General features: G+C 44.8%; 1 protein-coding gene across 19 annotated transcripts in view; it reads right to left on the reverse strand.

Moving 5' to 3' along the window:
• The window catches only part of DTNB (dystrobrevin beta), a 375219-nt gene that overhangs the window by 132164 nt on the left and 219066 nt on the right, over positions 1-23989 (reverse strand). For all 19 annotated transcript variants that reach the window (XM_077812270.1, XM_077812266.1, XM_077812264.1 and 16 more), the window contains one exon: positions 9024-9113. In XM_077812270.1, the coding sequence (XP_077668396.1) occupies positions 9024-9113 (90 nt within the window). The remainder of the gene's footprint in view (positions 1-9023; positions 9114-23989) is intronic.

The raw sequence follows: 23989 nt of genomic DNA on the forward strand, positions 1-23989 counted from the left end.
ATCTGGGGAAAAGCCATTGCCTTCAGCGTATTGTGGCCAATGGTGAATGGGATTATTCAAACAAAACTAAAAAGTGGGGGGCCGGGTATGGAGATATGAATTTTTTCTCAACCTGGGATCAAACAGAGAAATCAATCTCATGTTCCCCCTACAGTAACCTTAGTGAAAACAATACAATCTTTCAATGTCATGCAAATAACACCACTCCTCGTAAGGATATTTACCCTGTACCCTTTGGGGGATACTACTCCTTTGCAAACACCTATATGACAAAAGGGTGCAACCGACCCTTCCCAGCCTTAGTAGGCCATCACTGGGTGTGTGGGACCAGAGCTTATACCACACTACCAGCTAATTGGTCAGGAATCTGTTATCCCGCCCGACTCTTCCCACAATTCTGCGTGCTAGGAACCTTCCCTCGAGAACGCCTCCGCAATTTCAGGAGAAAAGAAGGGACTTAACAGATGCCCAATGGTATGTAAATAACATAAGCCCCTTACCCTGGGAAGAGGCCATTGGCGGTTCCTTCATACCATTAGGGGGAGTAATACACCATGCAAAAAGGCTCCTAAGGTTACAAGCAGTAGTTGAAATAATGGCAAATGAAACCGGAGAAAGTTTAAGAGCCCTGGCCAAAGAAACAGGGGCAATCCGACAGATGGCCCTCCAAAACCATCAGGCATTGGACATAGTGCTCGTGGCAAAAGGAGGGACTTGTGCTCTCATTGGAAAAGACTGATGTGTGTATATACCAGACAACACCAATGAGGTAATAGATCGTGCTAGCCGCTTAGAACAAATCGCATATCTTCCCCACGAAGAGCCAAGTTCTTTATTGAAGTGGCTAAGTAACCTTTTCAATTTCTCTGGCATAGGAAACTGGTTGTTTCAGGGAGCCCTAACTCTCTTGTTTGGAATCCTAATAATTTTTGTATGTTTTCAGTTACTTTCCTGTTGTATCCAAAATTGTGTCAGGCATGCTACACAGATAGCTGCCCCAAACCAGAGGGCTAATTTGATGATTTTAAATATCACTGATGAACAAAGAGATAAAGAACGATTGATATGTGGAACCCAGTCATTGTTGGTCATTGCGTAGCTTGCCCAAAAGGAGGGATTGTGAAAGTAGAATGAATTATATTGAAATTATAATTCATTAAAGAAATGCTACTTGAAGGGTTTGTTGAAATATATTTGTCAGGAAGAGAAACATTAAGGAGTGTGAGACAATGGGTCCTCAAACTAATTAACTTAGAGCTTCTACTGAGCTAGGAGATTGGTAAATGTTAGTATGCAAATAACATATGTCTGTATCAAAGCCCAGGCTGGGATGATTTAATTGGGGATCGGTCCTGCTTTGAGCAGGGGGTTGGACTAGATGACCTCCTGAGGTCCCTTCCAACCTGACATTCTATGATTCTGTATTTGTCAGTTTTTGCTTCCTTTTGTCTCTTATGTTAAATTGGCTTTGGCTTGTCTGTATAAATAAGTTAGCTTGAGCTTTAGCAGGGACTCACATATCTGGGTGCATTGGCAAAGCGCTTTGCTAATAAACAGAGTGGTCTGACAAATTATGTGAGTCCTGAATCTGACTTTCACAATTCCTGTGTGGATTTCATCAGCAATTTAAGTTGTTTGACACCTTCTTTCTAGTCAGCTCTCTTGCTGCAGGATCTTTCATTCCCTTTGTTCATAATTTGGTATAGAATCATAGAATCATAGAATATCAGGGTTGGAAGGGACCCCTGAAGGTCATCTAGTCCAACCCCCTGCTCGAAGCAGGACCAATTCCCAGTTAAATCATCCCAGCCAGGGCTTTGTCAAGCCTGACCTTAAAAACTTCCAAGGAAGGAGATTCCACCACCTCCCTAGGCAACGCATTCCAGTGTTTCACCACCCTCTTAGTGAAAAAGTTTTTCCTAATATCCAATCTAAACCTCCCCCACTGCAACTTGAGGCCATTACTCCTCGTTCTGTCATCAGCTACCATTGAGAACAGTCTAGAGCCATCCTTTTTGGAACCCCCTTTCAGGTAGTTGAAAGCAGCTATCAAATCCCCCCTCATTCTTCTCTTCTGCAGGCTAAACAATCCCAGCTCCCTCAGCCTCTCCTCATAAGTCATGTGTTCTAGACCCCTAATCATTTTTGTTGCCCTTCGCTGGACTCTCTCCAATTTATCCACATCCTTCTTGTAGTGTGGGGCCCAAAACTGGACACAGTACTCCAGATGAGGCCTCACCAATGTCGAATAGAGGGGGACGATCACGTCCCTCGATCTGCTCGCTATGCCCCTACTTATACACCCCAAAATGCCATTGGCCTTCTTGGCAACAAGGGCACACTGCTGACTCATATCCAGCTTCTTGTCCACTGTCACCCCTAGGTCCTTTTCCGCAGAACTGCTGCCTAGCCATTCGGTCCCTAGTCTGTAGCGGTGCATTGGATTCTTCCGTCCTAAGTGCAGGACCCTGCACTTATCCTTATTGAACCTCATCAGATTTCTTTTGGCCCAATCCTCCAATTTGTCTAGGTCCTTCTGTATCCTATCCCTCCCCTCCAGCGTATCTACCACTCCTCCCAGTTTAGTATCGTCCGCAAATTTGCTGAGAGTGCAATCCACACCATCCTCCAGATCATTTATGAAGATATTGAACAAAACCGGCCCCAGGACCGACCCCTGGGGCACTCCACTTGACACCGGCTGCCAACTAGACATGGAGCCATTGATCACTACCCGTTGAGCCCGACAATCTAGCCAGCTTTCTACCCGCCCTATAGTGCATTCATCCAGCCCATACTTCCTTAACTTGCTGACAAGAATACTGTGGGAGACCGTGTCAAAAGCTTTGCTAAAGTCAAGAAACAATACATCCACTGCTTTCCCTTCATCCACAGAACCAGTAAACTCATGATAAAAGGCGATTAGATTAGTCAGGCATGACCTTCCCTTGGTGAATCCATGCTGGCTGTTCCTGATCACTTTCCTCTCATGCAAGTACTTCAAGATTGATTCTTTGAGGACCTGCTCCATGATTTTTCCAGGGACTGAGGTGAGGCTGACTGGCCTGTAGTTCCCAGGATCCTCCTTCTTCCCTTTTTTAAAGATTGGCACTACATTAGCCTTTTTCCAGTCATCCGGGACTTCCCCGGTTTGCCACGAGTTTTCAAAGATAATGGCCAATGGCTCTGCAATCACAGCCGCCAATTCCTTCAGCACTCTCGGATGCAACTCGTCCGGCCCCATGGACTTGTGCACGTCCAGCTTTTCTAAATAGTCCCTAACCACCTCTATCTCCACAGAGGGCTGGCCATCTCTTCCCCATTTTGTGATGCCCAGTGTAGCAGTCTGGGAGCTGACCTTGTTAGTGAAGACAGAGGCAAAAAAAGCATTGAGTACATTAGCTTTTTCCACATCCTCTGTCACTAGGTTGCCTCCCTCATTCAGTAAGGGTCCCACACTTTCCTTGGCTTTCTTCTTGTTGCCAACATACCTGAAGAAACCCTTCTTGTTACTCTTGACATCTCTCGCTAGCTGCAGCTCCAGGTGCGATTTGGCCCTCCTGATTTCATTCCTACATGCCCGAGCAATATTTTTATACTTTTCCCTGGTCATATGTCCAACCTTCCACTTCTTGTAAGCTTCTTTTTTATGTTTAAGATCCGCTAGGATTTCACCGTTAAGCCAAGCTGGTCGCCTGCCATATTTACTATTCTTTCGACTCATTGGGATGGTTTGTCCCTGTAACCTCAACAGGGATTCCTTGAAATACAGCCAGCTCTCCTGGACTCCTTTCCCCTTCAAGTTAGTCCCCCAGGGGATCCTGGCCATCCGTTCCCTGAGGGAGTCAAAGTCTGCTTTCCTGAAGTCCAGGATCTGTATCCTGCTGCTTACCTTTCTTCCCTGCGTCAGGATCCTGAACTCAACCAACTCATGGTCACTGCCTCCCAGATTCCCATCCACTTTTGTATAACTTAACTGTCTCTCACTTCCTGAAATAGTTTCTCTTTATATTAAAATGTATTAGAAAAAATTATTCAAAAATTAATATTCTAATGGAGAAAAGCTACAATTTCTTCTTCATTATGTCAGAAGTCTTATGTGTGCAGAAAGGTACTTGAGTTTGAACTTGCCTCTTATACCTCAGACTTCCACATGTCATTTAACACAGAATTCAGGCTTCATGCATGGAAACAGAAGGCACAATTCACTATTCAGTGCAATACACATGTACTATATCTAACAATACTGTAGAAATAACATAAAGGGTATTAAACAGCAATCTGTGAAATGTCACAGAATCCTATATCCTGCTTCATGAAGTAAAGAAAAATCATTTGCTTGTAGTTACTGCTGTGAAGCCAATCTCACGGGATTCTCACTCTGACGACTGTTTCTTCTAACACAAGACCAGCAAAACTCCCACAGCTTAGAATTTTTGGCCTTTGAGGGCAGCAGGAGGAAGGTAGAGTGTGAGCCTGAATGAGTGATATTGGCTACCATGCACTACTTGCACAGGCTATTTTCAAAATGGCCCTTTACAAGAAATGATAAGATACTTACAGATAAGCAGTTATGTAGTAACATAATTTCCACTACTTTAAAGACATTGGGCCAAAGTCTCCAGACTGCTCTGACCACTTTGTGCTCCTTAAAGAGTGCCAAGGGGTCATAAACTCACCAGAGATTTCTAGCAGAGAATTCCTTTTATGGAGGGGAATGGCATAGAGTGAGCACCAGTCATTCCCCTTTCCCCAGTGTAAAGGGGAAGATAGGAGCATGTCAGGGACGACCTGAGGAGTAACAACTGAGCTTCACTATGCCTAATCCTTCACTGGGATAAAGGATTTTACCGGTGCTGTCCCTAGCTATTCTGGGGCCCTATTCTGCAAGGGGGTGGGGCCCCAGGCCTCCACAGGGGTGGAGTGGGGGGCTGGCGGAGGGGCTGGCTTGGGGGCCAGGAGGGAACAACCCCCAGCACGCCAGTACTCACTGACGGCGTAGCTACGGCCGGGTCCCTGAACTTCCTGCCACCAGTGAGTGTAGGCCTGGCCCTGCTGCACTCCTCAGGGTGGGAAGAGGCGGGGCTGGGTGGGGGCAGGGGGGAGGGATAGCTCATAGGGGGGGGGATAGCTCAGTGGTTTGAGCATTGGCCTGCTAAACCCAGGGTTGTGAGTTCAATCCTTGAGGGGGCCATTTAGGGATCTGGGGCAAAAATTAGGGATTGGTCCTGCTTTGAGCAGGGGGTTGGACTAGATGACCTCCTGATGTCCCTTCCAACCCTGATATTCTATGATTCTATGATTCTCTGGGGAAGGGGTGGAGTGGGGGCGGGGCCTGGAGAAGAGGCGGGGCAGGGACTGGAGCAGCATGCAGCTGCGCAGGGCACCAGGAAATTTGGTGCCCCAAGTTTCCTGGTGCCCCACGCAGCTGCGTACTTTGCGTATGGGTAAGGACAGTCCTGGATCTTACGTCAGCACCACAGTTTAGAGCAGGGTCCTTCTGCTCTAACTTACGCTGGGGCCAGGCAGCCCCAAATCAGGGTGCCAGAACTGGCTCCCTGAGACCATCACTCTCCACTGCAACTTGGACATACTGGAGAAGAAGGGCCACTGTCTCGACAGGATTCTCACACTTGAATAATAAGAAGTTTGAGGATATCCCAAACAAAAAATAGGCTCCAAAAGGCAGCAACAGAAAAGACCATCAGAATCAATGAAAAATTTTAGCTGCTAACAGATACCACAGAGACTCTGACACTGGAATGTGGAGGTAGCAATAAAAATGAGAAAATGACTTCAAATAGAGATATTTGGCCACCATAACATAAAACCCCCCAAATAAACAAAACTCCTCTGGGGATGCAGTGGAGAGAGTTGGTTCTCTCCTATTTAGGAAATATGTTCTCTAGACGCTGTTTCTGATCAATATCACTTTATGGATGCGTGAAGAGAGGTCTGTGTGGCTGCTCTGCAGAGGACAGCAAGGGAGATTTCTTTCACACAGGTAGTAGAGTCAACTAAAGCTTGTTAACAAATTAAAAAATGTTAAGAAATATCTAAATTTCTAAGCTGTTTCCATTTCATAGGGTTCAAGACAGACCCATTTTCATTTTTTCAACATTTTAATTGCATTTTTATCAATGGTTATCAAAATTGGTTTTCCACAAAACTCAATTTTCAATAAATGAAGCATTTTTATAACAGTTTTGATGTTTTTAAAAAATTGATAGAAAGTGGAATGGGGACAGTTGGTCCATGTATCTCTCTTTCGTGTCCCTTGTGGATTCCTGGGTGTGTCCCAACTAAGAGCCAGCTTTCTTGGAGGGGTTGGAGGTGATCTCCATGACTTGTGCACACATGGTTTGATTCCAAACCAATTTCAAAGTCCCACACATTATGGGTGGCTTCCAGTCAGAAAATACAATGAATAAGGTTTACACTGTCGTGTCCCAAGGGCATCTCTTGGACCCAGTGAGATCCCTTCCTCTTTTGAAGACACAGCTATAACATGAACATAGATTCTAGAAAGAGATGAGACAGTTTGACTATTGATAAGCAGGAGCAAGGAATAGTATATGCTTCGCAGAACTGAGGCAAAAATATTAAAGTCTCAAGAAAATCGAGAGGGGCATGCCAAACCAAACAGAACTGATACAATGAGAAAAAATGAAACTAATTAAGAGCCATAAGGCACAAAGATGGGAGGGGAAGGGGGAAAGAGAGGTTGAACTTGAGACATTGAGGCAAAGGAAGATTTAACCATCGGTGGTGGATCTAGGTGTGCTGGGGGGGCTGCCACACCCCCTGGCTTGAAGTGGTTTCCGTTACATACAGGGTTTACAGTTTGGTTCAGTGGCTCCCAGCACCACCACTATACACATTGTTCCACCACCCCTGGATTCAACTCCCTGAGGCAAAATGCAGTGAGGCCCCAAGGCAGAGAAAAGAGACAAATGCAGTGAGGCACAGACACCAACACCCAAGCTTGGCTGCCATGTAATGAGTCAAAAAGAGAATTTGGGCAATTTGGAAGAAAATACTGGGTACTAAAGGGCTCCTTAGTCTCGCAGAAAAAGGCAGAACAAGAACCAAAGCCTGGAAACTAAAGCCAGACAAATTAAAATAGGAAGTAAGATACATTTTTAACAGTGACAGTCATTATCTACTGGAACAAACTAGCAAAGAAAGTGGTGAATTATCCATCCATTGATGACTTCAAACCAAGACTGGATTGCCTTTCTAGAATATATGTTTTAGCCAAGCACAAATTATTGGATTAAAAATGAGGTAACTGGGTGAAATTTAATGGTCTCTGCTACACAGGAGGTCAGACAAGATAATCTAAAGGCTCCTTCTGTCCTTAAATTCTATGTATCTATAAAAGGAGAGGGAGTCATTAATTATTAATTATTATTATTAATTGAGTGTGTATGAGTCCTGGAATGGCAGGCCACCTCCACCTTTGGCAATGACTTTTTATGGTGTATAGAGAATCCCACCAGTTTATCGCAGACAGAAGGATGTAACCTGTACATGGGATTCTTGACTGCTGGGAGAGATCAAAAGCATGGATAGTGGAGGTGGAGGCTTCATCGGGGATGTGGAGGAGCACTCTCTCCTGCTCAACTCTGCCAGACACACTGAGGGCAGAATTTATTTATTTTTAAAAAAACCCTATCAATATGTTTTGGAAGGAGCAAAATCCTCCCTCTGAGATCAAGTGTTCTAACATTTTGCAATGTGGCAGCTATTAGCTACATCTAGTAGTTTCTCAAATCCCATGTATGTGCCTTGAAGTGCAGTCAATGTGACAGCCCCTCATCACTAGCTCCTTTTCATCTTAACCTGAAAAAACTACATGAATCCTTTGACGTAGCGAGTCAGGAATTCTTTGCTTGTTACATGGTGGACAGTGCTATATGCTGCTGGGTAAACAGGTGTTAGCAGAGAATAGTGACTCAACCTTCAGAGGGAATGACTGACTTCACTCAGTGATTTGGAAAGCTAGAGCTTATCTTTTCCACATATCTGTGGGACAGAAATTGCTAAATGAAAGAATGATGGCATATGGCCTTCTTCCAAAAAGCTAAGCCAGTGGGCATGTGTGGACAGGTTGATGCAAAGCCTCCAGGCACATCCTCTAAGGCTCTGCACCTCCTCTTCCTCTCCAGCACAGATCTGTCTCTGTCAATAGATCGTTAGGCCCCAAAGTGGGGTGGGGAAGACCTGCAGGCCAGGGAAGCAAAGTGGTAGAAAATAAAGTTATGGTGGAGTGAAACCACCATGCTTCAGAGCTCTGGGGGAAACCTTTCTAGACCTCTCTCTTTATACAGAATCTAGTTTTACAGATATAAAAGATAAATGCACACAGCCACTAATTTTAAATGAGAAGAGAGAGGATCTCTCCAAAGCACTTACCAAACTTCTCTCACACTGTTTAGGAAAGATAAAGGACTGGAGTTTTGAGACCATGGCATGTTACGTAAGTCACGCGCATGTGTATTTTCAGAATAATTTGAAAGATTCTGGACAGACTTGCCGCAGTTGCATCTGCTGGGGCACATATACCCTTGAGTAGAGCAGTGAATAGGATCTAAAAAACAATGGTTTAGTGTCCATGGACCCCTATGCTGAAACCATTTTAGTGTTTGCCTAAAACTACCATTAAATTGTTTACAGTAACCAAGGTGGCTAGTTTTTAATACATTTTTAGGATTAAGTTCATAAGAGTGGAAAAGAAATTCAAGCGAAAGTTGCACAAAACCCTGAGAAAACTTTGAAGACACCAAAAATATGGTTTCAGTTTAAATAAAATTCACCCTGGGCCTGGGATAAAGGGTGAAAAAAGCTCTGCACACCATATAAGCACCATGTAAGCTCTCAGTAAGAAGCTTCAGTGGTGTGGAGTGCCTTGTGCAGACCTACTGCCATGGGGTGACTTTCACCTCCCACCTGTAAATCTCCCAAAGAAAACAGCATTATTGTCCCCATCCCCACTCCATGAAAGCTTTCCTCACACTAACCGTGTACCATTCTGTAGCCGGCTCACATATGTTGCTATCAGTGCATGCTCATCAGCTAAACGATTGGCAGTGTCCAGTCTGTACTGCAACCTAGTAGTAATGAAGGCAAAGAAAGCAAACAAAACATACAAAATAAATATAAAGCAAATTATTGTGTTAACAAAACACACAACGGTAATTAAAATGAACACAGATTGATGAACAGTTAAAAATACACACATGATTCAACAAGCGTCACATGAAAATGATACCTACTACCAACTGGGTGCTCACAGATATTGCCCCCAAATACCCTATCTTTCTGTGGGGTTCCTTCCAACCTGCACTTTCATTTCTGGAAGGCACACACATATCACAAGGATTTAAAGATAGCAAGTCATTTTAAAATATGTTTTTGCTTCTCAAATTTCCTGTGCCTGTGTAATTTTCTTTCGTTCCTGTATCAGGAATTCAAACCCGCTCTTTCAGCATGACAATTCCAATTAATTCCTACTCTAGACATGTCCAGGAAGGCATTTGTTTTGGAGATATCTTTTAAAACATGACACCTATTGCTTTCAGTGGCAGTGCACTGAAATCCACATTTCTCAGACACACAAGCTCTTTTCTTCTTTGTAAGGTACAGCTGGTTGCTATATAAATCTGCCTGAAGCATAGCAAGACCTTATAATGAAGAAGCAAAATGGAATTACCCTCGTAAACCCCTATGGGCAACAAGCAACCTTTCCAATAATGGGTATGTAACAAGAGAGAGAATTAACATTAAGCACTGTACAGAAAGAACTCTTGAGCAATCAATATACGCCTTTCTTTTGTGAAACCTGACTACTGTGAGATACTGAAAAGCTTCAATTTTAGCTCCCCATTATAGCAGGCATACAGTTGTAACCACTATGCTGAAGATAGCAAAACAGTTTTCCATTACAACCTGTTTCATATGTTCTTACCTTTGTGAAAAATTCAGCAAAAATGGTTGAGCTTTTAAACTTGAAACGGACATAGTCCTCATTGAAGACTAGCAGTTTTAGTTTTTGGGGAAAAAAAAGTTAAAAAAATTTTAATTTAAAATATAATGATGTCTGAAAACTGTCCTGATCATGCATGGTAGATATTTCACTCAGTCTCTAAGTGTATTGCACATGAGTGTGCAACTAAATTAACTGACAAAAAACTTTGTCAATGCAGAGTTACGTTTGCGCAGTGGCATAGCCTGCCTTTCTGAGTTCAGCAAACCTCAAACCATGGAAAACCAGGAAATGAAGAGTTAAGGTACATGCTGACACCACCTTTGCTGTTGAGGCGCTGCTGTGGCTGGCTAAAGGTAAAGGATACTATTTAATTCCTAAGCAATCCTTCCCCTCCTGTACACTTTGTAGTAATAGTTGAATAACCCCATTCAGCCATTAGCAATTCACATGTAAAAAGTTGCTCCTTGCTGTCTGATGTCCTCTGCTGCTGTGAACACACCACAGGCAGCAGCTTACTAGAGGGCCACATAGTTCCTTGATTATGTGGGCTGAACTGTACATATGCCGAGCCAGGCCCCCTATGCACACAGCAGCCAGGCCTCTCCAACCATCCTCTAACCCATACAGTTCACTGCTGCTTCAGATGCTCCCTTTCCCCTGACCTCACATAGGGATTGCTTGTACTTGCACTCTGTATTTCCTAGTTTTCAGAGGCTTAAATTTAGCAACACTCCACATTCTAGAAGGCCACCAGGCACCAATGGGAAACCTTAATTCTGCATTAAAGTGCCTGGACATTTAATTCCTTGGTTTGAAACAAAATAATGTTTTAGCGCACCCATTTACTACAGCGCAGCTCTCTTCCTCCCCTGCCTCTGGCCCCTGGGCAATGATTACTCTGGCCACAGAATGTGCTGGCTGCATGCTAGTCCCTTCACTGCCTCTGCATCGTCTCCTAAGCTCCTATCTCTCTGTCTTTCCCCAAACATCCTCCCCATAGACTGCGCATGACTCCCGCATTTGGGGAGGCTGGGCGTGAGCACTGGAAGCTTCCTAAAAGTATGTGGGGGCACCTGCACCCGAACCGTGGCTCCACTCCCCTGCTCTGCCCTGAGGACCGCCCCCACTTGGCCTTCTCCCCCTGAGGCCCTGCCCACGCTCCCCTCCACTGCAGGCTCCACTCCTGCTCGGCCCCCCCGCCCAATACTCACTCCTTTCTTCCTCCTTCCCCAAGGCCCTCCTCCTGCTGCTCACACCAATCCACCCCTGCAGATGGGGGTCAGGGGGGGTGCCTCAGGGGAGGGGGGTGGAAAGGCACGAGCGGCGGGCAGGGGGCCCTCAGGGAAAGAGGCAGAGTGGGGAAAGGAAGAGGAGCAGTGTGGGTGGGGCCACAGGGGAAGAGGACAAGCGGGCATGGGGCCTCAGGGTGGAGCACGTGCGGGGTTACGGCCTGGGTGCCCTATCGGCAGCACTGCACCAGAGGGAGGTGCCCTGCATAATCCTCCCCATGAAGTGACAGGTGTCAGCATGGGATGCACAAGTGGAGGAGCTGGAAAGCAAAGGCAGGAATAGTGCAGGGACGAGCATGGAGTCAGTGGGGACATGAGTGTAAGGATGGTCCAATGGTTGGGAGTCAGGAGACCTGGGTTCAATTTCCTGTTCTGCAACAGACCCGCTGTGTGACCTAAGGCAAGTCATTTAGGTCTTGTCTACCCAGGCAAGTTAATTCAGATTAAGGTAGGGTGTGAATTTAAAGTGGAATAGCTATTCCTGAATAGCTCTCTGTGTGAATACTTCTATTCCAGAATAAATGCCTTATTCTAAATTAGTTTAATCCACAAAGTGGATTAACAGTTAATCACGAATACTATTCCTGAACAACTCTCCGTTCGGACAAACCTCAAGTCTCTCTGACGAAGTGGGTATTCACCCACGAAAGCTTATGCTCCAATACGTCTGTTAGTCTATAAGGTGCCACAGGACTCTTTGCCACTTTTACAGACCCAGACTAACACGGCTACCCCTCTGACACTCAAATCTCTCTGTGTCTCATTTTCCCTTTTGTAAAAAAGGGGATAATAGCATTTCCCTACCTCACAGGGATGTTGTGAGGATAAACGCATTAAACATTGTGAGGACTCAGATACTACAGTGATAGGGACCATGAAGTACCTATCACTCATGGATTGATTTGGAGGGAACAGAGCTGAAATCCCTCCAACACCCCCACTGCACAGATCTAATCCTAACCTTTCCACCCTACTCTTTCCTGCACTGGTCCAACACTCCCCCTTCCTGCTCCAAAGCCCCATCCCCCTCCACCCTCACAACTGCACAGACTTCCCTACTACTCCTTCAACATTCCCTCCAACATGCCCATTGCTTCAAACCTCCCCCTACTCCCTTGCCACTCCAAGCTCCTCCCAGCACATCACCACTCTTTGTGCTTTCCCCAACCCCCAGCTTCACCCTTCTCCTTACCACTCCATGCATCTGGTAAGCTTAGAGGGACAATAGGGAGGTGGTGGGGCTGTGAGGAGTGCCTGTAACAGATGGAGGCAGAAAGGGGCAGGTAAGTGGAGATGCAAAATCCCTATGCTAGATCTGGGCCTAGTGTATGGGGAAGGTGTTCTGCACATCAATCTGGCAGCACAAGAGGCTCAGAGATGTATGAAATGGCCCATTCATCTCAATGAGGTGTTCTCTGCTGAGTGACAACACTTAATTGAGATGAACACAGCCTGAAACAACAGCTCTGAGACATGTGAACAGATCCATTTATCTCACCAGGTGTTCTCATCCCCGCCTCCCCACTGCCCGTGCTTGTGAGTCTGTGACATGTACCTGTCTCAGCACTTTGTGCTTGGTGCACGCTCTGACCATGCCTGTTCTCAACTCTCTGTGCAGAGTGGCAGAGCTTCCACACTGGGGAAGGTGAAAGAGACACTCTGGTGTGCCACTATAATCATAGAATCATAGAATATCAGGGTTGGAAGGGACCTCAGGAGGTCATCTAGTCCAACCCCCTGCTCAAAGCAGGACCAATCCCCAGTTTTTGCCCCAGATCCCTAAATGGCCCCCTCAAGGATTGAACTCACAACCCTGGGTTTAGCAGACCAATGCTCAAACCACTGAGCTATCCCTCCCCAATAAGAGTCAGATTGTGCTCTGCTGCTTTGAGGGTACCAACGTACAAGATACACTCCCACCACTCTAGGTACTTATATACCTCCTTTCACAACAGTATCTCAGCACATCATGGACATGATGAAATCACAGACAAAACACTTTGTTAAGACACAGTTAAGGTTACCTTCTAGGTTACCTTCTACCATCTAGTCCAGTCCCCTGCACAGAGGCAGGCCTGCTGGTATATTTAGGCCTGCCTCCGTGCAACGGACTGGACTAAATGGGCTATCGAGGTCCCTCCCAGTCCTACATTTCTATGATTCTATCTCTTGCCCTTTCAGAATATCAAGTTCAGCAAAACTCAAACGTCTGAAAACCAGGAAATACAGAGTTAAGGTACATATTGAAGCAACCTTAACTTTACCCCCCTGGAGCTGGCAATAGTCACTGGAATTATCCGCAAGCACTTCAGCTGAATTCACTGTTAGGTTCAACTATATCGAATGGAGGAATTAGTTGGAGCAGCTTGGCAGTGCTGTGATTGTGAGATTCATAAATGATCTGGAAAAGGGATAAACAGTGAGGTGGCAAACTTTGCAGATGATACAAAACTATTCAAGATAGTTAAGTCCAAAGCAGACTGCGAAGAGCTACAAAAGGATCTCACAAAACTGGGTGACTGGGCAAAAAAATGGTTAATGAAATTTGAGGTTGATAAATGCAAAGTAATGCACAGTGGGAAAAGATAATCCCAACTATATGTATAAAATGATGGGGGTCTAAATTAACTGTTACCACTCAAGAAAGAGATCTTGGAGTCATTGGGGATAGTTCTCTGAAAACATTCACTCACTGTGCAGCGGCAGTCAAAAAAGCAAACAGAATGTTGGGAATCATTAGGAAAGGGATAGATAATAAGACAGAAAATATCATGTTGCCTCTATATAAATCCATGGTACGTTCACATCTTGAATACTACGTGCAGATGTGGTCGCCCCATCTCAAAAAAGATGTATTGGTCTTGGAAAAGGTTCAGAAAAGGGCAACAAAAATTATTAGGGGTATGGAACGGCTTCCGTATGAGGAGAGATGAATAAGACTGGGACTTTTCATCTTGGAAAAGAGACGACTAACAGGGGATATGATAGAGATCTATAAAATCATGACTGGTGTGGAGAAAGTAAATAAGGAAGTGTTATTTACTCCTTCTCATAACACAAGAACTGGGAGTCACCAAATGAAATTAATAGGCAGCAGGTTTAAAGCAAACAAAAGGAAGTATTTTTTCACACACTGCACAGCCAACCTGTAGAATGCCTTGCCACAGGATGTTGTGAAGGCCAAGATTATAACAGGGTTCAAAAAAGGCCTAGATAAGTTAATGGAAGATAGGTCCATCAATGGCTACTAGCCAGAGTAGTCAGGGATGCAAAACTATGCTCTGTATTGTCCCTAGACTCTGTTTGCCAGAAGCTGGGAATGGGTGATAGGGGATGAATAACTTGATTATCTGTTCTGTTCATTCCCTCTAAAGCACCTGGCATTGCTCACTGTCAGAAGACAGGATACTGGGCAAGATGGATCATTGGTCTGATCCAGGAGGGCTGTTCTTATGAGGTGATCTGGGGGGTTGTGTCCCTCTGGATGTGTAAGTGAGTGCTCTCTGACCCCTATGTGTGTGATCAAAGGAAAGAAGTGCAAATGTTCTCTGAGAGCTCCAGTATGCCTCATTTCAGTGCTGTGTTGTGTAGGTTGTGTCATTAGGAGGGCACCTGGGTCTTCTTGCCATGGGGAATATCAGCAGTTAGGGGAGAGAGGAGCGTGGTCTGTGGATTTAACATCATGTGTGTAAGGATGAAGACATACAAGAGTTGAAGGGGTTGTAAAATTTAGCAGATGTGGTGTTCTTTCTGTGAAACGATATACTGGAATTGGAAGAGGCTCAGAAAAGGGCAACAAAAATTCATGGAAGATAGGTCCATCAATGGCTATTAGCCAGGATGGGCAGGAATGGTGGCCCTACCCTCTGTTTGCCAGAAGCTGGGATTGGGTGACATGGACCACTTGATGATAACCTGTCTGTTCATTCACTTTGGGGCACCTGCCATTGGCCACTGTCAGAGGACAGGATACTGGGCTTGATGGACCTTTGGTCTGACCCAGTATGGTCATTCTTACGTTCTTATGAAGCAGGCTGCACGTCATGAACTTTTAGTGTGTGGCAAGCTGGGCTGTAAATCTATAGCACTCCAGAGTGCTGCATACCACCCATCTGTGTGGACCCTGCTGCTGTGCATGAAAAGTTTCCCAGCGCACACTGACATGCTTAAGGCCCTTCATTTTCAGTTTTTATTTCCTGGACATTTTCAGTGTTTATTACAAAAATTAAAAAATGGGTGAAAATCAATGCAAAAAATTAACTTCATGGTTTTCTCAGTAAATATTTGGGATAATATTGGGACAGGAGAACAGAAATAAGCAACAAAGGAAGAAATGTAAGAGTATTGAAAGTAAAATTAATTTAGTGCTGTGGTTTATTTCACGAACTATACATTAACAGTCCATACCCATGCATGTGCATGTGTATCTTCCACTACACTGCCTTATTTTAACAGAGAGTCTTTCACTTACACTTAGACTAGTTTATTATTAACAAACTCAGCTACCTAACCTACTGATATTCTTAACATAAGCAGCATTTTCACATACATTCAGGTGAAAAAATCAGTAAAAACCAAGTAACAGCTTTTGTAAAACCTGGGAAGTTTTCAGAAAAAAAAATAATTAAAAATTAAAAGCAGAAAATCAAGGGCCTTAGACATACGGTACAAACACAGTTAGTGTGCAGCATGCTGAAGCACTGTAGATTTACAGCCCAGCTTGCTGCTCAGTAAATGTTCGTGTTGAGTATAGGGCATGTGTAGGTAGCATTTGTTCAGTACAGTGCAATGGCTGAGAGTGAGTATGTGTTATGAGCATATTGGGGCACCACTCAAACAGAGTTAAGGTTGTGTGGGCGTTTACTATAAGAAACAGTTATTAACCTTTCAATAACTGTTATTCTTCAAGATGTTTTGCACATGTCCATTCCACTGTAGGTGTTTGTGCGCTCCAGTACACATTTGTCAGAGAGACTTTCCCTTAGCGGTGCCCATTGGGGCAGCAAGACAACCCTGTGGTATTTGCGCACAGTGCACAGGCATAAAGGTGGAGCCCCCCCTTGGCTCCCTCAGTTCCTTTTCACTGGAAGACTCTGATAGAGAGGGGAAGGAGGACAGGTCGTGGAATGGGTATGTGCAACACATCTCAAAGAACAGTTATGGAAAGGTCAGTAGCTGTTTCTTAAGTGATTGCACATGTCCATTCCATTATAGGTGACTCACAAGCAGTTCCAATTGGAGGTGGGTTCGGAATCTGTTTGAACAAGGACTGGAGGACCACTAGTCCAAATTTAGTATTATCTCTAGATTGTTGAGAGATAATGTAGTGAGAGACAAATCATAGAATCATAGGACTGGAAGGGACCTTGGGAGGTCATCATGGTAAGATGGTAAGACTACTCATGGTAAGACTAAGTATTATATTACAGACCATTCTTGACAAGTGTTTGTCTAACCTGCTCTTAAAAATCTCCAGTGATGGAGATTCCACAACCTCCCTAGACAATTTATTCCAGTGTCTAACCACCCTGACAGTTAGGCATTTTTTCCTAATGTCCAACCTAAACCTCCCTTGCTGCAATTTAAGCCCATTGCTTCTTGTCCTATCCTCTAGAGTTAAGAACAACAATTTTTCTCCCTCCTCCTTGTAACAACCTTTTATGTACTTGAAAACTGTTATCATGTCCTCTCTTTTCCAGACTAAAAAAACCTAATTTTTTTCAATCTTCCCTTATAGGTCATGTTTTCTAGACCTTTAATCATTTTTGTTGCTCTTCTCTGGACTCTCTCCAATTTGTCCACATCTTTCCTGAAATGTGGCACCCAGAACTGGACACAATACTCCAGTTGAGGCCTAATCAGCGCAGAGTACAGCGGAAGAATTACTTCTTGTGTCTTGCTGACAACACCCCTGCTAATACATCCCAGAATGATGTTTGCTTTTTTTGCGATGTGTGAGATGATGACCAGATTGCCACTTTGCAAATGTCCAAAATGGGAACATTAGCCAGAAAAGCCATAGAGGTTGCTTGGGACCTAGTTAAATGACCCAACACTCTATCTGGCAGCTCCACGTTAGCCAGCTGGTAACAGGCAAATACAACTGGATATCCATGACAATATTTTGCATGGAAACATAACAGCCCTTCAAAGGCAAAAAACAATTGAGACAAAGACCAGATAGGTTTAGCCTGTTCCAGATAAAACGCTCAAGCTCTTCTAACACCCAGAGTGTGTAGTCTCTCCTTCCCCTTATACCATGAGGCTTTGGGAAGAAGGTTAGTAAGAAAATTCCTTGGTTAATGTGAAAAGTGGAGACTGCTTTTGTAAAAAACCTTAGTTGAAGACAAAGGCATACTTTGCATAGAAAACTGTATATGGAGGATCTGATAACAGAACCTTCAACTTCTCCACTCTCCTGGCCAATGTAATGGCTACTAAAAATGCTAACTTCATCGAAAGGTGCAATAGACAGCAAGTTGCTGGAGGCTCAAAGTGAGGGACCCATTGGATCTTATAAAACTAGATTCAGGCTCCACAGTGGAATAGGGCTCTGCAGCTGCAGAAATAGTCTGTCCAAACCCTTAAAAAATCTTACAGACATCGGGCTGGCAAAGAAAGCATAGTTATCCATAAGTGGATGAAATACCGATATAGCTGTTAGGTATATTCTGATTGAGCTAATCATCAATCCTTGAAGTTTCAGGGACAAGAAATTTTATTCAGCACATGCTGAACAGAAGGAAGAACTGGGGAGAACCCTTTCAGTCTGGACCAGATGGAAAACCTCTTAATCTTAGTCAGGTAAGTAGTTCTAGTTGATGGTTTTCTACTATTCTGCAGCATGTCCTGAACTTCTCTGGAAGAGAACTCCTCAACTGATGTTAACCACGAAGCCTCTAGGCCATCACGTGAAAGGCTTGAAGACTGGGGTTGAGGAGATGGCCATGATTCTGTGAAATCAAATCTGTGTGAAGTGGGAGTGACAGTGGGGGACTGGTTGAGAGGTTCAAGAGTTGTGAAAACCAGTGTTGATTAGACTTTGCAGGGGCACTCAGTATAAGATAGGCCTTGTACTGTTTGACCTTGCATAGAACTCTGGGCAGTCGAAGGATGGTGGGAAAAGTGTACAGCACACCCTCTGACTACAGCAACAGAAAAGCGTCAGTCAGTGAACCCGGACTGTGGTCTGCCCAGGAGCAAAACTGGTGATATTTTCTGTTGTCTTTTGTTGCAAACAGATCCAGTTGGGAAGTTCCCCAGCGCTCGAAAATGGACTTTGTTATATCTGGGCAATCAGACCACATGTGGTGACTGATAAACAACCTGCTCAGGAGATCTGCCAACATATTCTGAGCCCCTGTGAAGTCGTCCGCTTTCAGAAGTATAGAGTTGCCAATGCAGACATCTCAGAGCAAAATTGCTTCCTGGCAGAACAGTGAGGACTGGGCTCCCTGTTTGTTTACATAAAACATGACTGTTGTATTGTTGGTCACCATGCCCCTTCCCCTGATGTGAGGAAGAAATGCTGGGCAAGCTAACTGGATGGCTTGTAATGTTCTGATGTTTATGTGTAGACTGAGATTTTGGGTAGACCAGAAACCTGGCATCTTCAGGGGTTCTAGGTGAGACCCCCAACCCAGGTCCAAGGCATCCATAACTAAGGTAAGAGGTTGTTGAGGCAGAGCGAAGGAAATTCCTTTGCAGATGTTGGAAGGGTTTTTCCACTAATCCTAGGAGGCTAAAAGCTGATTTGGTACATGCACTAACATGTCTGTGTGGTGTCCCCTTTGTGAATACACCTCAACCAACCAGCCTTTAAGGAGTCTGAAATGCAACCTGGTGTATTGTACTACATAAGTGCACGCTGCCATGTGTCCCAGCAGCCTTAAACACAATTTTTCACTGTAGTGAGGAGATAGGCCTTTAAGTCTAGAATGAGCTTTTGCATGAAACCTGACTGTTGTCAAGTCCAGGACTGCTCCAATACATTTTATTTTCTGTACTGGAGATAGGACTGACTTGTCTGTACTGATCAGCAGGCCTAGCACCTTGAAGGTGGGTCAAATTATTCTTATACTGGACCTCGATAGATCTCCTATCAGCCAGCTGTCCAGGTCAGGAAAGACATAGACCCCTGACCTCCAGAAGAATGCTGCCACCTTCGCCATACACTCTGTAAATACATGTCGGGCAGCCAAGAGACTAAAGGGGAGCACAGTGAACTGATAATGGTGACCACTGATGGTGAATCTCAGAAATTTTCTGTGGCTCTGATGCATCACCATGTGAAAGTAAGCATCCTGTAATTTGAGAGCAGCATACCAATCCCTGGCTACTGCAAAGGGATAATGGAAGCTAGAGTGACAATCTGGAATTTCAAAATTTTTAGGAATTTGTTTAACTTCTTTAGATCTAAAATAGGCCTGAGATCCCCTTTTGCTTTTGGGATCATGGCATATCAGGAGTAAAAGCCCCTTACTCTGAACAAAGAAAGGGCCTCTTCGCTCCCACAAGGAGAAGTGATTTTATTTCTTGTAGTTACACTATCTCATGAGCAAGAGGTCCCTGAAGAGGGATGGGGAAGGGGATGGGAGGGGTGGATAGAAACAAATTGGAGTGAGTATCCCACTTCCACCACACTTAGAATCTACTGATCTGTTGTGATATGGGCCCAAGCATGAGAGAAGTGGGTTTGCAAAAGCTATGGAAGAAAAAGATGGCACTCATAGAACTGGTAGTGTGCTCCTGACCCACCCACCAAAATAAGATCTTCAAGGATGCTACCTGTCCTGAGGAATTGGCAGCTGCAGAAGCAGAGGGTAGTAGTGGATGTTTTTTGTAACCTCTGCTCCTCCCCCCTGGCAGGTCCTGGACTTGAGGGGCAAACCCCTGAAATCACTTGGACTGGTGAGGACAGAAGGCCTTCTGCTTCACTGTTGCAGTGGAAATGCCCAGGGACTTCAGGGTCACACTAAAGCCTAGGAGACTATGCAGAATCTCGTCAGTTTTTTCCAAGAAGAGCAATGACAGCCAGTAGATGGAGCAGGTTGAGGTGCATTCAAGAATGCTCTGAAATGAAAGGGAAACCCCATGGGTTCCAAAAGGGCCACTGGTGCAACCCTAGTCCCTAATTGCGTGGCCCAAGGGTCCTTTCAGTAAGCCCACTGTTGATATTGAGGCCAAAACCAGGGTGTGAATGTGGTATATTTCTGATGGTGAGATGGGCTAGGCTGGGAGACATGGGATCCCACTTCAGAGTCTTGTGGCCATGGCGGGGCTGTTCCAGTTCATACTGGAGAGGTAAGTTCAGTCTCTGAAGAAAGGGGAATTGGGAAAATCACACAGCTTTCCCCTAGTTGGTACTTTCTTAATTGGCACCCTGATGGACCAAATCAGTGCGGCGGTGAAGCCACTAACATCAGTACTGGGTGCTGGTGCTAGGTGAGACTCCTGAACTGCCGGCGATGGCAGTACCAAGAGGTTCAACAACTCTCTCAGAGCCTCATCAGTAGATGGTACCGGGAAAGCACTCTGTGGTACTAGTGTGTGAGGTGATCCCAGTCATGGTGCTTCACGAGCCAGTCTCAACATTGCTGTACTGCGCTCTGGAATCAATGAACCCCCCTGCCTAGAGGTGTGCTTGGGGGAGCAACTATGCTTTGAGCACCCTCTCGAGTCCTTAAATGAGCTCAACCTCTTTGCTTTCTTCAATGATTCTGGTACCGGGTCTGTTTTATGGTGCCTCATCTTTGGTACCAGTGATGGTGATCTGCCTCTCGGTACCGGTAATGCCAGAGGTGCACGACTGAAAACTGAGGTGTTTGGTACCTGGACTGAGGTAGATGGTTCAGACAGAAGACTCAGCGCTGAGCCTAGCAGAAGATATTTCAATCTGGCTGTCCTGTCTTTTTTGGAGCAGGGTTTAAAGCCCTTATAAATACCATATTTGTTGCTCACATGAGCCTCCCCACAAGCACTTAAGGCAGCTAGCGGGAGGGTCACTGTTAGGCATTGCCTTACCACAAGAGTGACAGGCCTTGAAACCTGGACAGCATGGCATAGCTCCAGTGCCAGAGTCACACAAACAACAAATGTGGTTATTGTTCTTTTACTACACTATCTATTAAACTACACTAACTAAATACACCTACAACAAAATGGACATGTGCAATCACCTGAAGAACTCTATTTTCTAGTTTTCAGAAGTTTGAGTTTTGATGAACTCCACATTCTGGAGGGGCCTGAGATACTACCGGGCAACTATAACACTGTGTTAACAAAGTTTTTTGTCAGTAAATATACTGATTTTTTTAATGGAAAAAGAAATGTCGTTGGTGGAATTTAGTGGTCATTTAGGCACCAGCAGTTATCAGGAAGGTGTACAACTGAGATGCTGCTGTAGCCAAGTAATTATAATACTTAGCTCTTACACAATGCTTTTCCATCAATAGATCTCAAAGAAATTTACTGAAGGAAAACATCATGCAAATTTTACAGATGAGGAAACTGAGGCAGAGAGGTGAAGTGACTTGGCCAATGACACCCACCAGGCCAATGGCAGAACCAGGCACAGGGTTTACATTGTTGAGTCCCAGTCCACTGTTCTCTCTACTCGGACAGAAGGTTGTTATGTTATTCCTAAGTGCTCCCCCTATACTCTTTATTATAGTGTAATGGGGATGATGGTCATGCCTGGAAATGTTTGGTATGTAATTGCTAACAGGGCTGGTGAAAGGAATCTCATACATGGTCTACCTCCCCCCAAAAACCTGACATTTTCATTACATGGTGGTTACAGTCACTTTTACCGTGTGAGCGAAGACCAGTGTGTCTATCTTCTTCTGCAACGCCCTCTCCCTCACCATGCTCTGCCACATATAGCCCCTCCCCCCATTTCCACCTCACCTTTCCTTTCCCATCCTATTAAGCCATTTGCACTTTAGAAATCAAGTGTGTGGGGAAACAAGAATTGCTTGAATCTGTGAACTTTAAGAAAAGCTGTTTTCTCCAACACTGTGTCCTAGTCACCTCTTGCTCAAATGACCCCAAATTTGAATCATGAGCCCTATCCTGCACATTCTGAGGTGCAGCAAATTTCAAGCCAAGTTGAGTAAGCATGTGGATTTTAGAGCACTTAGTAGAATTGTCCTTTAAACAGAAAGTCGTCTCAATCTTAATTGTAGCAGAGGTGGTTCTCCTACATAATACTGCATGAAATTAATCATCAGCAACTGTTTTGCTATATCCCAATTCCCAGCACAGGATAATCCTGAAAGTATAGCAGGATCTGAGAGGTATGAAGTGGTCCATTCATGTCAATGTGATGTTCTCAGATGAATGCGAACACCTTATGGGGATGAATGCAGCCTGAAGTAATAGCTCTGAGATGTATGAACTGCTCCACTCATCTCGGTGCACATTCTCACCCTCCCTTGACAGTACCAGTGCTTGAGAGACTGTGGTGAGCATCATGCATGACCAGTCTCAACTCCTCATCCCAGTATCAGCAGTGTGTTCTTAGTGCATGCTCTCAGCATGCCTGTTCTCAGTTCCCCATCCAGAATGGCAGGGCTTTCCCAGATGCCAGCTTACATGGGGGCCAGGGAAAGGGGTTCAGGCCCCCTCTGACTAACAGAGGACCCGAGATCCAAGCTCACATGGGGACAGGGAAAGGGACCTCCAGATCCCAGCACACACATGGGAGGGGAGAATATAGGATTGACATGCACCCCAGGGTACTAATCTCTCCCACTTGCCCTCTCCTCACTTTCATGTCACCACTCACAGCATCCCATCCCATCCCTTCCCTCCTATTTTTAGCTTTCTTCCAAAGGTTGGGTTTGAATGTACAGTGCTTCGTTGCTTCTCAGGTTCAACAGCCTTGAGGTTCAATAGCTCCTTGAGCCACACAGAGATTTCTGGCTGGCTACCAACCCTCTTGGGCATTCTGTCTGCAGACACACAGTATAATCCGTTTGGTGCCAGAGTATTAGACCTTGTCTACATTACAGAGATTTTTCGCAAAAAGGTAGCTTTGGGCGATTAAACAATGTAGGTGTACACACTACAATGCCACTTTCAGCAATTAAAATAAATATATAATTCTAAAAAAAGTGTGTAATTTTTCATGTATTCTTGATTTTACTGCAAAATTAAAATAAATATATAATTCTCTCTCTTTCATTCTATAGTTATGATATATCTAGGTCTAAAGAACTGACCTAGTTCAATGATTTTTGATAAGGGTTGCGAGAACATATTTTGAGAACCAAAGGGGTGCAGGCTGCAATAAAGGTTAAGAACCACTGCCCTACACACTGGCAGAGTGCCTCCTCCAGATAAGAAAGCCCTAAGATGGAGCAAAGAAGACACTTTCCAGGAGATGCTGCAATACTCAGATGCAGAAAAGAGGGAACGCAGGCAGTGGAGGGAAATCGACAGGCAGGACAGAAAAGAAAATGAGGGCTTCATTAGGGACGCAACTGAGAGGAGATAAAAGTTATGGAGCAGCAAACCTAGATGCTGCAGTCCCTCATAACGCTCCAGACTGAGCAGATGTATGCCCGCCCTCTCTTTCAGCACATTCAGAACTCTTTCCCAAGCCCTCCCCAAACTCCACCCACGCATTCCTTTCTGGTTTCTGGGACTTCTTGCTTTCCTGTTCACTCCACCTCCATGGACACCTTTTCAAATGATAGCTGGTCTT

Source organism: Eretmochelys imbricata, chromosome 3 (genome assembly GCF_965152235.1).
Source record: "Eretmochelys imbricata isolate rEreImb1 chromosome 3, rEreImb1.hap1, whole genome shotgun sequence".
Classification (NCBI taxonomy): domain Eukaryota; kingdom Metazoa; phylum Chordata; order Testudines; family Cheloniidae; genus Eretmochelys; species Eretmochelys imbricata.